At 39.9% G+C, this 13,471-nt stretch overlaps 1 protein-coding gene across 1 annotated transcript in view; it reads left to right on the top strand.

The window, feature by feature from the left end:
* Nucleotides 1-11,878, top strand: part of adgrd2 (adhesion G protein-coupled receptor D2) — a 35,299-nt gene extending 23,421 nt beyond the window's left edge. Inside the window, exons 20-26 of the mRNA XM_076099613.1 lie at nt 1,605-1,646; nt 1,784-1,837; nt 2,043-2,190; nt 3,299-3,357; nt 3,448-3,478; nt 8,040-8,083; nt 11,789-11,878. Coding sequence (XP_075955728.1) covers nt 1,605-1,646; nt 1,784-1,837; nt 2,043-2,190; nt 3,299-3,357; nt 3,448-3,478; nt 8,040-8,083; nt 11,789-11,878 — 468 coding nt within the window. The remainder of the gene's footprint in view (nt 1-1,604; nt 1,647-1,783; nt 1,838-2,042; nt 2,191-3,298; nt 3,358-3,447; nt 3,479-8,039; nt 8,084-11,788) is intronic.
* Nucleotides 11,879-13,471: the final 1,593 nt, after the last annotated feature.

Below are 13,471 nucleotides of genomic sequence, written 5' to 3'. Positions count from 1 at the left end.
TGTCCACTAAATGTCTGTATCAACACTGACTTATTGATCTGTCTGATTTATTAGGCGTACTGTTGGTAATGGTGTGGTGCAGGTTACACACTGTACACACACTGTACACATAGTATACACACTGCAGTGTGGCTCCTATATTTCTGCCACTGCAACAAGCTACAAGCTGATATTCACGCACACTGACAACGTAAGCAAGGTTTGAACTGAATGTTTTCCAGGTGAGACTGAAAATGTGCACTGTTATCCCAGTATTTAAACGATTATCACATCTCACCACTCTCTACGATGACAAGCTTTTCACATCGCCTTCGACTGTGGCTGTTGGACATATCTGCTAACCTGGCCTCACCCCCAGGGCATCAAAAACCAACGCGTGGTCAGTGGTCCCGTCTCGATGGCGACACACAAGGCACCCTTTCGCATCTGTATGAGATGCACCAGTGTAAACCCATCCGAGTCATTATTAGACACTCAGAGAAATTGACGTAGTGTAAAGAGCGAGAAGTCCTCTGATGGAGGGGTGGTGGATGGGTCAAACAAACACAGGATTTTTACACAGCATTCGTGTCCCATGCACAACCAAAAGTTGAATGATTTTTACTGAAGACGTGACGTTATGTCACGTTCAGTGATGTTCTGTCACCTACCGCTACATCACTGAGTCAAATGTCATTATGCCTGTAGCTTACAGTTCGTTGTAAGCTTACTTATTGTATATTATACTTATTTCAAGCCAAGCACCTCTGAATCTTTGCATGTGATCAGAGCTTTTCAGATGTGACTGTTTCATTTAAATGCATTTAATACTTCTTTCTTTACAGGGTTTGTATAAAGGCAATAAAGTAGTCATATGAGCTATGAGTTTACAGTTCATTTCAGTTCCTCTATATAGTGACGATTGATTTATGGCGTTTGGCCAGTTACACTCGTTGTCTTCTTGCTTCTTCACAGTACATTTTGATTGGGGGTTCTGGGGGTTTTGGAGAATAATGCGACGAACAGCACGTTGAGCATAAACACCTTTGTGTCAATTACCTTCAAACCCACAGGGTCAAGATACTACTTAAAATGCTTCTGCACCAGTGACAACATATGAAAAGTAGGGATGAGATCAGGTTGCATCTGCAAACACTTCCTTCTGACTTCATTCACGTACTAACTAGTTATTTTCTAGTATAACCCAGTCTTGCTGCTGCTTCTGCTGTGGAGCATTCGTGGTTGGGTGAAGGGATCATAGTTTTATACTATTCCCAGTTCTTCAGTATATCACTGGACATACAAAAAAAACCTTTTTCCAAATTACATTTACAGATAGATAGATTGGATTCAGTTCAGCTCAGAGTTGAGTGCCGCACCCTGCTGGATCCGACTGGAGTTCGTGCCAAAAGGGAGTAGAAAACCACACAGATTGAGAGCATGAAAAGGTCTTTCGTAATACTTGATAAATTGTTGGTAAAGAGAAAAGCAGAGTTTGCCGGAGAGTGAGCGGAGTACTAAATGGACTTGATGAAGGTATTGTCAATAAAGACTGCACGAATGGAATTGGAATTTCTCCGCTTTCCAATTTTCACATGCCTTATGTGCCTCTCTTCTCTCCGCAGGGCCTGTATATCTTCTTCGTGTATGCTGTTTACAACAGTGAGGTAAGGAGGTATTCAGTCCATTGTCAATGCTGCTGTCTGTTGCCACTGCGGCAGAATATCAGAATGTATCTTCGTGGTATGTGAGGCTGCCAGCCTTTTAGACAAACCAGTGGGTGTAAACGCTGCTTCTCATTTAGGTGAGGAATGCCATAAAGAGGATCAAAGAAAAGAGAAAGGCCTTATCTTTCACGGTGAGTGTGTAACAAGCACACAGCAGTGATCAGGTCCATCAGCACAGGACAGAAAATACATTCCTCTTTACAAATGTTCATTTTAGTGGAAGTCCGACTTTGTTTTTGTAGGATACATTTTTTAGTCTCGTAGTCCATATATTGTACTTTCCGCTAAAATAATTTCCCTAAAGTTACTTCTGAGTGGGTTGTGGTGTATTTTCAGAACTGTTCCCAGCCAACCAGCTTCCTACCTTCCCAGAGGGCCCCGGTTACCTCCTGGGGCCGCAGTCCACCAACCCCCTCTAGCCCTGAAACTAGTGAGACCTCTGGACCCCCCAGCTCCACCTACACATCATTGGTCATCAAGAACGGTAGGCTGGCAACCTTGGAAGGGGAGGTATTTTGTGAGGATTGTGTGTTTGGTCTCACGTAATATGTTATTTAAGTGAAATGTACACAAACTGTGTACTGTGGCTCAGTGGTAGAGCAGGGTCGTCTGTCAATCAGAGGATCGGCGGTTCGATCCTTGGCTCCGCTAGTCCATGTTGATGGACAACACCCCAAGTTCTTCCCGTACCTACGGTGTGTGAATGTTGTATGATGTCCTGATCGGCAGGTGGCACCTTGCATGGTAGCCCCTGTCATCAGTGTATGAATGGGGGAATGATGACACCCAACCAACTCTTGGTCACGGCTTGGTCAGTGTCACGTCACTAAACTACTACGCGGTAGCAAAAAGTGTCCGTTTTGGACGTGTCCGGGACGGAGTGTCAATTCTCCTTTTGCTGCCCCACCTATTTGTTTCACTTCCTGTTAGAATACAATTGTATTTGTTCTTCTGGTTTAGCGCTAGTGGTGCTGTAAACAAAAAATGATATTTGAGAACATTCATCATAATATAATATATTTATATATATATAATATATATATCGTATCAGCAACACCGGTGAATTACAGTTAGCGGATGTTTTAATTTAGGCATGTAAGTGGCTTACTTTGATTATGAAGTAGAGCGTGAATTTAATAAGAGGAAGTATTTTGCTTCCGTTAACATAAGTAAGCATTAGTTATGCAAAGGCTCACACAATTTGAGTTCCAATGGCAGAGTGGGGCTGCTATCCACTCGTGCCCGTTGACTTCACTTCATTTCAAATGTTGGTTTATCTCCTCAGCAGCAATCTGTCCTGCTGACACAAGGCTATAATGAAAGACATCAATTATTAAGAAAGAGAAGGGCAAAAAAACAAAGACATGCATACAGAAGGAAGCAAAAGTCAGTGTACTGAGATTCTCATAATGTTCTATTGTCATTCGCAGTGTTTGCATTTTTGTTTCCTTGTGTGTTCTTTATAAAAACTTCTTTGTTTTGTGCTTTGTGCTGCTTGTATTTCTTTGTCTTAAATGATTTGACCTTGCATGTGTTGGTCCTGAAAGAAAGATGCAAACTTTAAATACAAAAAGGTGTGTTTTGTCTTTCAGAGAGCTTCATTAAAGAAAGCTTTGTGAGTTTCTCTATTACACCGGCATCAGGAAACCAAGTAAGTAACATGCTGTATGCATTATCACTGCATTGCTGTCATACTGTGTAAGATGACTGAGTATTGTGTATGTATTTCTATTTGAAACAGGTGGTCCAGCTGACTGGGTTCAAGCCATCAGGTACAACTCTAAAGTCACTTGATACTGGTCTTGAATCATCAAGAGTTGGTATAAGTTTAAATGAAAGGTAGAAGGTAAACATTAGTGGTCCCACGGGGAAAGTCAATTAGCACAGCGTTACAAAGAACAAGAGCAGTTGCATGTTGATACAATAAAGTTTACTGAAACAAAATACTCACAATACTCACAAAATAGGTACAAATGAAGTGAGGAGACAGGAAGTTGCAATTAAATAGAACAAACTGCACTCGAGGAATTGGAATTGGATGGTGAGTAAAGTGTCTTGTTTCTACATATAGAGAGATACAGTAGATAGATAGATAGATAGAGAGATGGATAGACAGACAGATAGACAGACCAATAGATAGAAAGACCCATAGATAGATAGATAGATAGATAGATAGATAGACAGACCGATAGACGGATAGATAGATAGGTAGACAGACGGATAGATAGATAGATAGACGGATAGATGGATAGATAGATAGATAGACAGACAGACAGACAGACAGATAGATAGATAGACGGATAGATAGATAGATAGATAGATAGATAGATAGACAGACCGATAGACGGATAGATAGATAGGTAGACAGACGGATAGATAGATAGATAGACGGATAGATGGATAGATAGATAGATAGACAGACAGACAGACAGACAGATAGATAGATAGACGGATAGATAGATAGATAGATAGATAGATAGATAGATAGATAGATAGATAGATAGACAGACCGATAGATAGATAGACAGACCGATAGACGGATAGATAGATAGGTAGACAGACGGATAGATAGATAGATAGACGGATAGATGGATAGATAGATAGATAGACAGACAGACAGACAGACAGATAGATAGATAGACGGATAGATAGATAGATAGATAGATAGATAGATAGATAGATAGGTAGACAGACGGATAGATAGATAGATAGACGGATAGATGGATAGATAGATAGATAGACAGACAGACAGACAGACAGATAGATAGATAGACGGATAGATAGATAGATAGATAGATAGATAGACAGACCGATAGACGGATAGATAGATAGGTAGACAGACGGATAGATAGATAGATAGACGGATAGATGGATAGATAGATAGATAGACAGACAGACAGACAGACAGATAGATAGATAGACGGATAGATAGATAGATAGATAGATAGATAGATAGATAGATAGATAGATAGATAGACAGACCGATAGATAGATAGACAGACCGATAGACGGATAGATAGATAGGTAGACAGACGGATAGATAGATAGATAGACGGATAGATGGATAGATAGATAGATAGACAGACAGACAGACGGATAGATAGATAGATAGATAGATAGATAGATAGATAGATAGATAGATAGATAGATAGATAGATAGATAGATAGATAGATAGACAGACCGATAGATAGATAGACAGACCGATAGACGGATAGATAGATAGGTAGACAGACGGATAGATGGATAGATAGATAGATAGATAGATAGACGGATAGATGGATAGATAGATAGATAGACAGACAGACAGACAGACAGATAGATAGATAGACGGATAGATAGATAGATAGATAGATAGATAGATAGATAGATAGATAGATAGATAGATAGATAGATAGATAGATAGATAGATAGATAGACAGACCGATAGATAGATAGACAGACCGATAGACGGATAGATAGATAGGTAGACAGACGGATAGATGGATAGATAGATAGATAGATAGATAGATCGATAGCAAAGGCAGTAGCACGGAAGGTTCATAGTGGAGTACAGTGATTGATTATTGTCCAGTAGCATTTGTTTTGGTGATTGAATCCATCCACCAGGAAAAAATGTTGTCATTGTATGTTTCTGCAAACCATTTGATACGCTGAATGTGGACGTGTCTTATTAACCAAAACTACACTTCATAGATATGTTTCATATCAGCCTTGTATCATGCTTGCAGAAAAACACAATAGCACATGGTTAATGTTGTGACATGGTTGGTAAGGTTTAGGCAACAAAACTAGTTGGTTAAAGTTAGAAAACAGATCATGGCTTGTGTTCAAATAATAACGTAACAATGTAACGTGATAAGAACAGCAGTAACTTTCCTGTCCAACTCAAGACCCTCAAATAAGAAGTGTTTAGTAAGGAGTCCTATACGCCATCTGTATAGTCTCCATATTAATGCAAGATCAAGTAAAGCAGAACTAATACAGAGGTTTGTAGTGCTTGTGTACTGTGCCTCGTTAGAAAGTAAGTGAACCGTATTGACTAACTATCTCCCTGAAATGAACTCAGGAGTAACTGACTTGAATTTAGAGAGAAAAGAATCACATGTCAATTAAATCTCAAGTATTTTGAAGTGTGAACCCTGAACCCTGGGCCTGGGTCATATATGGTGGGTAGTACCCACACTGTAGGGGTCTAACCCTGTCCAGTGAAGACAGATTTAGGGGGCCACATTGGTCTCAAACTGCTGATGTGAAAAAGAGCTTTGATGGCGAATATATCAATCATTAAATGTATTCACACTTCAACTCTGAAATGAGATGGCTCAATGACATCACCTTCTGAAAATGACTTGGAATGTTACACTGCATACAGTATGATTCATATGCCAATTCAATTTAGTATGTACAGACCAAAATCACAAATTTGCTTCAAATTACAATCTTTACACAAACGACATCTTCTGTCCCAGAACCCTCACATCGGTACAGGAACCCCCCCCCCCCCCCCCCCAAATAAAAACAAAAACCTCTAACAGGATGGACAGCAGAGTGTGAGTGTGCAGATGTGTCCAAATAACATGTGTTATGCTTGAGGTGATGAAGGCACTTGCAAATGACAAGCTAGTACAAAATGTAAACCATACTTTGATGTCTACATTTGGTAAAAAGAATGAAAAAAATAAATTTGATGAAATCTTAAGTAAAGAGGTAAAAATGAAACACCAAAGTATGGATAACATTTTGTACTACCTTCATCATTTCAAGTGTTGATTTAAAAATAAATGTTATTTGTTCAGCACCTGTGGCCTCATGTTGGAATGCATTGAGCTCTACCTGCCTTCTCTGTGTCTGGTTTGCATTATGTGGAGTAAGTATTTTAAAGCAGAAAGAAACAAAAAGAAAAATATCTATTTGCGTTTACATACATGCATCATTGAAATTTCCCATTTAAGTTGACTGAATTAAGTCAATAACAATAATATTTATTCTTGTTATATTCAGCACAGGGTTCTAGTCTAAAGTCTAAATGCTGTTTTTAAAATATTTCTATGTTTGTTCTTCATTTTCACAGAATAGATTTGTTTCTGTCATGACAATCATTTGAAAGGCACTGAGTGTTTGCAGAAAGCATCGTCTAATAATGACTTGAGTCTAAATTAACGACTGACCAGAGGAGAAAGAGCAAAAGGGCTTTTATTTCCCCTGGACTGTCTCCATTTACCTGCACAGTGTACAGCATCTCGGCCTGTGTGGAAACTACCCCAACTGTCTTTTGTGATGTGAATGTGCAGGCAAACACAACAGATGGTTCCCATGCTTCCAGAGGGTCAAGTCACTGTCAATGGCTCTAAATTGCCTGGCAGTCGGGAAAATGAAGTTTTCAGATTCATTAAATGTTTAGCCGTCTGGGAAGAACGCCTGATGGATGGTGTTTGAGTGCTGCGGGGTGTTCATTGTTGACCGACGAGACAAAGGAGAAGTTCATTCCCTTAATCAGGAATGGACAGGGCTGGCTATTCAATCTCATCAGTCATTAAGCACTCCAACACCTGCTCTCTCTCTCACTCTGCCTTTCATTGCCCTCCTATCTCTTTGTACACAAACACACTCAAAGTCCTGTAATGCAAAAACATCAGAGCTGGGACTCGCAGCTAACGCCTTTTCCTTCATTTCACCGCAGGTTGTTATACTGCAAATGGCGTGGATCCTGATACTCAGTAACAACAAGCACACACACACACTCTCTTCTGGGAGGAAGAGTGAGTGAGGAAGAGTGTGGAAGCATGAAGGCAGGATGAAGAAGCTCCAACGTCTCTTACCGTTCTGTTCTTGGATCAGATCAATATTCTCTAAACCACACACTGTTTGTTGTATGTTGTATGTCTTTGACCACCAACAGAATTACAAACGGGCACGTTTTAGGTGATGTCGCTGACTCACTGGCAGCCATATTAGATTAAGAGTCCCCAGTCTGTGAGTCCTCAGCTTAGGAACACATACAGTAGACATAATGGATTTATTTTCATGGGATTCATCATATAAGCAGCAAACATCAATGGCTTGGTATTGTAAACAGGTGACCTGATCTCTACAAGGCACAAATGAGTCTTTGTTTTGAAAGCCAACAACAAGACGTCGCACCGAAGGGTCAGCTCACCAAAATCACAAATCACTTTGAAGGTTTTGGGTGAAGTGAAGCAGACCTTTTCTTTAGCGGCACTCCTAGCATCACAACATGTTGTTTGAAAACAGTAACATATATTTGAGGGATATTAACGCTGGGCTTCATTCTCACTCTTCTGTCCTAATGTTTCCTGTAAATTGCTCTACAGGTCAGTCGTATTTCAAGCCAGAGAACAGAGGCCTGTGGCCCCTGGTATTGTGGTTCATTAAATGTTGTCTATAGTTACCAAACATTTTGTCAGCATGGACAGCATGATAATGCCTTTCTGTAGTGTGTTTATGGTCTTAGTGTTCAAATAGATGATTACAGAGAGCATTAAATAAGACTGTACAGCAGACATGATGCTGTGTCAAGTGTTCAGAGATATTCTGACTTGAGAAACAAGAGTCACATGTTGTGTTGCCTCTGCTACTCTTATCTACACTATCTTCTCTCAAACTTGTGAATGCTTCAGACGCTGCAGAATTGTCTTGTTTCTCCCTTGTTGTGTATAATAAAAGCAGCAGCCATGTTAAGTCTCCCCTGTCTCTCCTACAGCAGGATGCACTATAAGCTGAAGGCTGAAACTCTTACAACGTGCTGAATGTCTGTGAGGGTCTGTGTGACTCCAACGCAGTCACCAGAGAAAATACAAACCTTGTGATATGTTAAGTGTGGACGTTTCTCAAAACATAAATTACTTTGTACGGTCACGTACTGCAAGAACGTCCACATTCAACGAATGCATGGTTTGCACAACGTTCAATGCCAACATGTTCTCCTGGCGACTGAGCTGGTGACTCCGTTGGGCGTGTACTGTAGATAGCCGGACCTGACAAGAATCATGTTGTAGTTGCTGATGTTTATATTAAAATAGGAATCACAATTCTTGGTCTTTGTTACTGTATCTGCTGTAATGTTCTACAATGTCTTCTCTCTGGTAGGTAGTGCCATTTCTTTTGGTGGAAGAAGGCAGATTTTCAAATTTGTGATAATTCACATCTTTCGTTGTGGTTGCAGTTAATTTTCTAAATAAAATAAACATATTAATACTAAGTTGTTCTTCGAGAGACAACAACAGTACTTGGCAAATAGCAAATCAAATTGCAGTGAGTCAACAGACATTCAGCCCCACTTGGCATCAAATGTTTACTACCCGCTGTCATTGCCAAGAGCTTTGGGCACGTGTCCTGTAGTTACATTGTGAGTGTGGGTCCATCCTCACGTAGCAGCATCTTTAGCCAAGGACAATTAAAACTATTCAGTAACCTTAACTTGGTAACAGCAGCAACCAAGGATTCATATGTCATGCAATAATCCAGAATTTCCTAGTTACTAAGTACTACTCAAGACAGACTTGTTTGCTTCCAGCAGGTGGGACTTTGACCCAGGTGACCGCTCACCTACAGGTGTCAGACAGAGTTGAGTATTCTTCAACAGGAATGGCATGTTCTACACTGAGTCATTTTTGTAGATGGACATTTGAGAAATAAATTAATTTCCGTTTTGAGAGTTTTGTTCCACCATGAAATGTAATCAGTCCTTAAAATATGAAAAATGTATCATAGCATGAAAAAAGCATTTTATACCTTACAGATGTCACAGTCTCAAGACGAATGTCTCTGTGAAGAGATATTAAATGGTGATTACTTTCCAGTATTTGTTTGTAAAACTGATGTTTATTGTTAGAATGTAGCTGATGATGTGTCTGTGAGTCGGACGAGGCTAAACGACAGCGACACGATGACCGATGTGAAGAAACTTCTATTCGTGAGCTCTGGATCATTTGTGCACAACTGATGAATGTTGTGAAATAATAGCAGACACACAAGTGGAGCTTTACTTCACTGAAATTTATTGGTTTGATGCTATTACAATAAAATATATTTAAAGAAAAAAGTTTTGGTCACTTTCTCTTTTAAGAGAAAAAAACACTTAAGTTTAAGACGGGACGGTCAACTCACAGGGAAACAAAAAATGAACAAAGAGCAAAAACAAAGGCAACATCAAGAGAATCAGTTCCACAACAGAAGCGATTTGACCTCAACATAAAGCGGAGAACTTTTTTCCGTTGAAATGTATCTTCATCTTGCAGCAGATCGTCACTTCACAACATAAATATACTGTACAGAGTGATAACGCACAGATATCTCAACTGGAAAATGAAGGTGTGTGTGTGCATGTTGTGCAGGCAGACATTAAGTTAAGGCAGGCGGAGTGATTGTCTACAATACCTTGAAATGGATGAACAAGGAATGATTTTAAAGGTCCACAGTGAGAAGGTTGAGCTGCACAATATTACAAACATTGCTTTGACTGTGTCTCTGTTTCTCAGCTGGTGACAGTGAAGATCCGTTATATTGTCAACATCGCTGAGAGTCATGTGCTTTAAATAATAGGGTGTGCCACTTTTCAAAAATCCACCAGTTCAGTTTGGGGAAAAACGTTGGTGTTACCATTCAACATAGTAAGTGGCACAGATACATCACTGCCTGCTCCAAACACACAGCACAGTGTTGAGCTCTCTGACACTGTGTATGGGCCGATGAGGCCTGCAGTGCGGTTCACTCGTTTTCTGACAAGATATTTTGTTCAAAATATAAAAAATATACAGGAATATGTCAGATATACTAATCAATGGAGAGTATTACTGACCCATGATGTTTACACTCATCAGCCTGAGAACAAAAGTCTGTAATAGACACTAACTTCTTTATTTAATTCATTATTTATAGGGGACATACGTTGGTCAAGTAATAAAGAAACTCTTAATTTAAAAGAAAGGTCTGTTGTTGTGCTCTTTGACGTCTAATTCCGCCTTTTTTAGAAACAATCCAGCTAGCTACCAAGCTACACCGTTGAAAAATAGTGTCAGAAAAAGAACATATGCCAGGTGTGGATGAGATCGAGGCGACTGTACAGGTTGCTGTTATAAGTTGACTTTCAGCAACATTTCTCCATAAATGTGCTCCATCTCTCTGACGCTCTGGAAGCTTCTGTGGTGACTAAAGATGCTGCCGGCAGGATGGATGTGTCTATCGCTACTGATTGTTTAGGGCCAACCAAAACAAAATAGCTCCCTCTTCCAAAGAAACGTTGGCTAACATTACCATGAACAAATGTTGTTTCAGCCATAGAGATAGAATAGAACATATTCCCACTCTACTCAACATTGCAGGACGTTTATGTGTATGTTGCCATTGCTACCGTCCTAACAAGCTAACTTCCGTATAAACTAAACAGTCAAGTCGGGTGAGGTTTTAACTCAAACAAGCACTGGAGTAGTAACATTACCAAGCGTAGAGAATATGAGTAAATGAGTAACATTTTCATTTTCAAGCTGAACTAAATATTGGTCTAACCACACGTGTAATTTAGGACGCAGACCCTAATTTCTATGTCAATATTCTGCACTTCGTATGAACGCAATTATAAAGGGGGGCTGGGGGGTAGATGGAGCCATCAGCACATCAGCACATCAAAATACAGCCCTAACGGGTAATGTTCATGTTGATGAAGCTGTCGGTACTGGCTCTTGTTTGTATCCAAATGCGCACACACCTGACATACTCTGTATACAAGCTCACTGTGTAAAATGATCAAACACAAAGTATTTCGTCTTTAACCAGCAGATACATGTTGGGTGAACAGATGAGGATCGTGTGCCACAGACATGGCCCACTGCACAGGAGTAACACCCGTGAGCGTGTTTGTTTTAACCACCAACACAGTGCTGACCTGGTCGGTTCACAGTGATACTGTTAAGTGAAACATCAGTGTACTAAAGAATAGTGACTGAGTAGAAGTCAGCCAGCCCGTTACACAGGCAAACACTGTTTAAACACTGGTTTATATTTAAAGTGTGCATCAGTGATGCTGTGAATGAAACAGACTGTTTGACCTGTGTGTTGTGTACAGCTGTTGTGTTCACTGTTGCTGGTTGAGATGAACAACAACATGAAGCAGGAGGTGTTCAGTGAGCATCCAGGGTTTTTTGGAGTTGTCTAACACACAATATCTAAAAAAATCAGCTTTCCTCAAGTTCTTGGTGGCATTTGACGACGGTCGTTACAAATATTGGGGGGGGGGACAAAATAAAATTTTCATATACAACTGTCGTCCTGCGCCAAATATCAACAAATGCACTATTTCCAACGGGCTTGAGACAGAGGCACAGACAGGGTTGGGAAGTCAGAAAGTATTGACACATTGATGGTTTTGGTCTTTTCATGGGATTCGTTGACAATAAGAGGAAAAAAAAAGCATTAACATTATTTACAGAATGTGTAAGTTTGGAAAGTCATTTTCATAATCGATAGCCTACTAAAAACCTACAACTCTTCAGCATCTTCAGTCCAAAACATATCGCTATCAGCACACACTCAGATCATACGTACAGTACAGTGTGTTGAAAGGTGAGCGTGAACATGACTGACCCATAAACAAATCTAATTTGACAAAGAAACTTGAAACCAAATGTCGCCGGGCGCATCTCTTCCCTCCCTGTTTCGTCTCTGTCTGCCTCCTCGGTGGAGACTGAAGGGCAAACACTGACGTATGCGTTGTTGTTGCTGTTGTTATTCACACCTCTACTTAAGGAAGGAAAGATTCTGTCTTTGCCGTTCATCTCTCCCTTATCGTTTGCACATTGATGTGTCTTCTTTCACTCCTCTTTCTGCTCCTTAGTCTTCTGGCTTTCTTTTAGTTTTTCATCCATAATGCTTCACTGTGTACAATTATTCCCCTTTTTTCATTTTCCCCATTTCATTGTCTGCGTCCCTCTTTCTTATCTATCTTTGTCTCCCATTCATTGTCTCTTTCTTGGTAAGGGTATGATGAATAACTGAATAATAATGTGTTTTTCTTAACATGTCGAGCTGCTATATATCAATATATTAACATCTAAATAGATTAAAACAAAACTATATTCAAGAGCTTTCATATTTACTTTTTTTGTTTTTTAGATTGGTGGCACAAAAAGAACAAGTGTAGAGATAGTGCTAGTTTAGTCTGACGAGACCACAGTGTGCTGTGTTATCCTGAAGTCTGTCTGCATCTGAAAAAATAACATAAAAAATTATCTGGGAACAGTGTTGGTGAACCTGGAATCATAAGCTGGCATCTGACATTTGGATCAAAAACGACTCATTTAACACTAACAATTGTGAAAAGTGCACATTAGCTCACCCAGCAAGCATTCAATAGATGTTTCCATGCAAATAGTCCCATTTTGTCATGTGACAGTTCAACATCAGCCCACCCAGCACCAGATCTACAGATTACAACAGAACTCCTAAAGTGGCGTTGGAGACAGTTTTACAGTTTTATCAGAAGGATATTTATGTATGTATGTTTCAAAAATGATGCCGATTGCAGCTATGGACAGATACTTCAACAGTCACAATGTGTTCATGACTGTTCAGCACTGATGCAGGTTGAAGCCTCGTCCTCTGAGTCTAAATGATTGCTGGGCAGCTCTGTGGGACGGAGAACATCTTGTCGTGGTGTTGGATTCATGGGTCAAAGAGGATATAATGTAACTCTACAGGCAGATCTAATTCCCTATTTTTTGAAAACAAGGTAGAAAATCCAGTTTACAAA

The sequence above is a fragment of the Anarhichas minor genome, unplaced genomic scaffold (genome assembly GCF_050575085.1).
Source record: "Anarhichas minor isolate MPS153535 unplaced genomic scaffold, ASM5057508v1 ptg000025l, whole genome shotgun sequence".
NCBI classification, from domain to species: Eukaryota; Metazoa; Chordata; class Actinopteri; order Perciformes; family Anarhichadidae; genus Anarhichas; species Anarhichas minor.
Note: the sequence above shows the minus strand (reverse complement) of the source record. Positions and strands in the feature narration are given on the sequence as shown.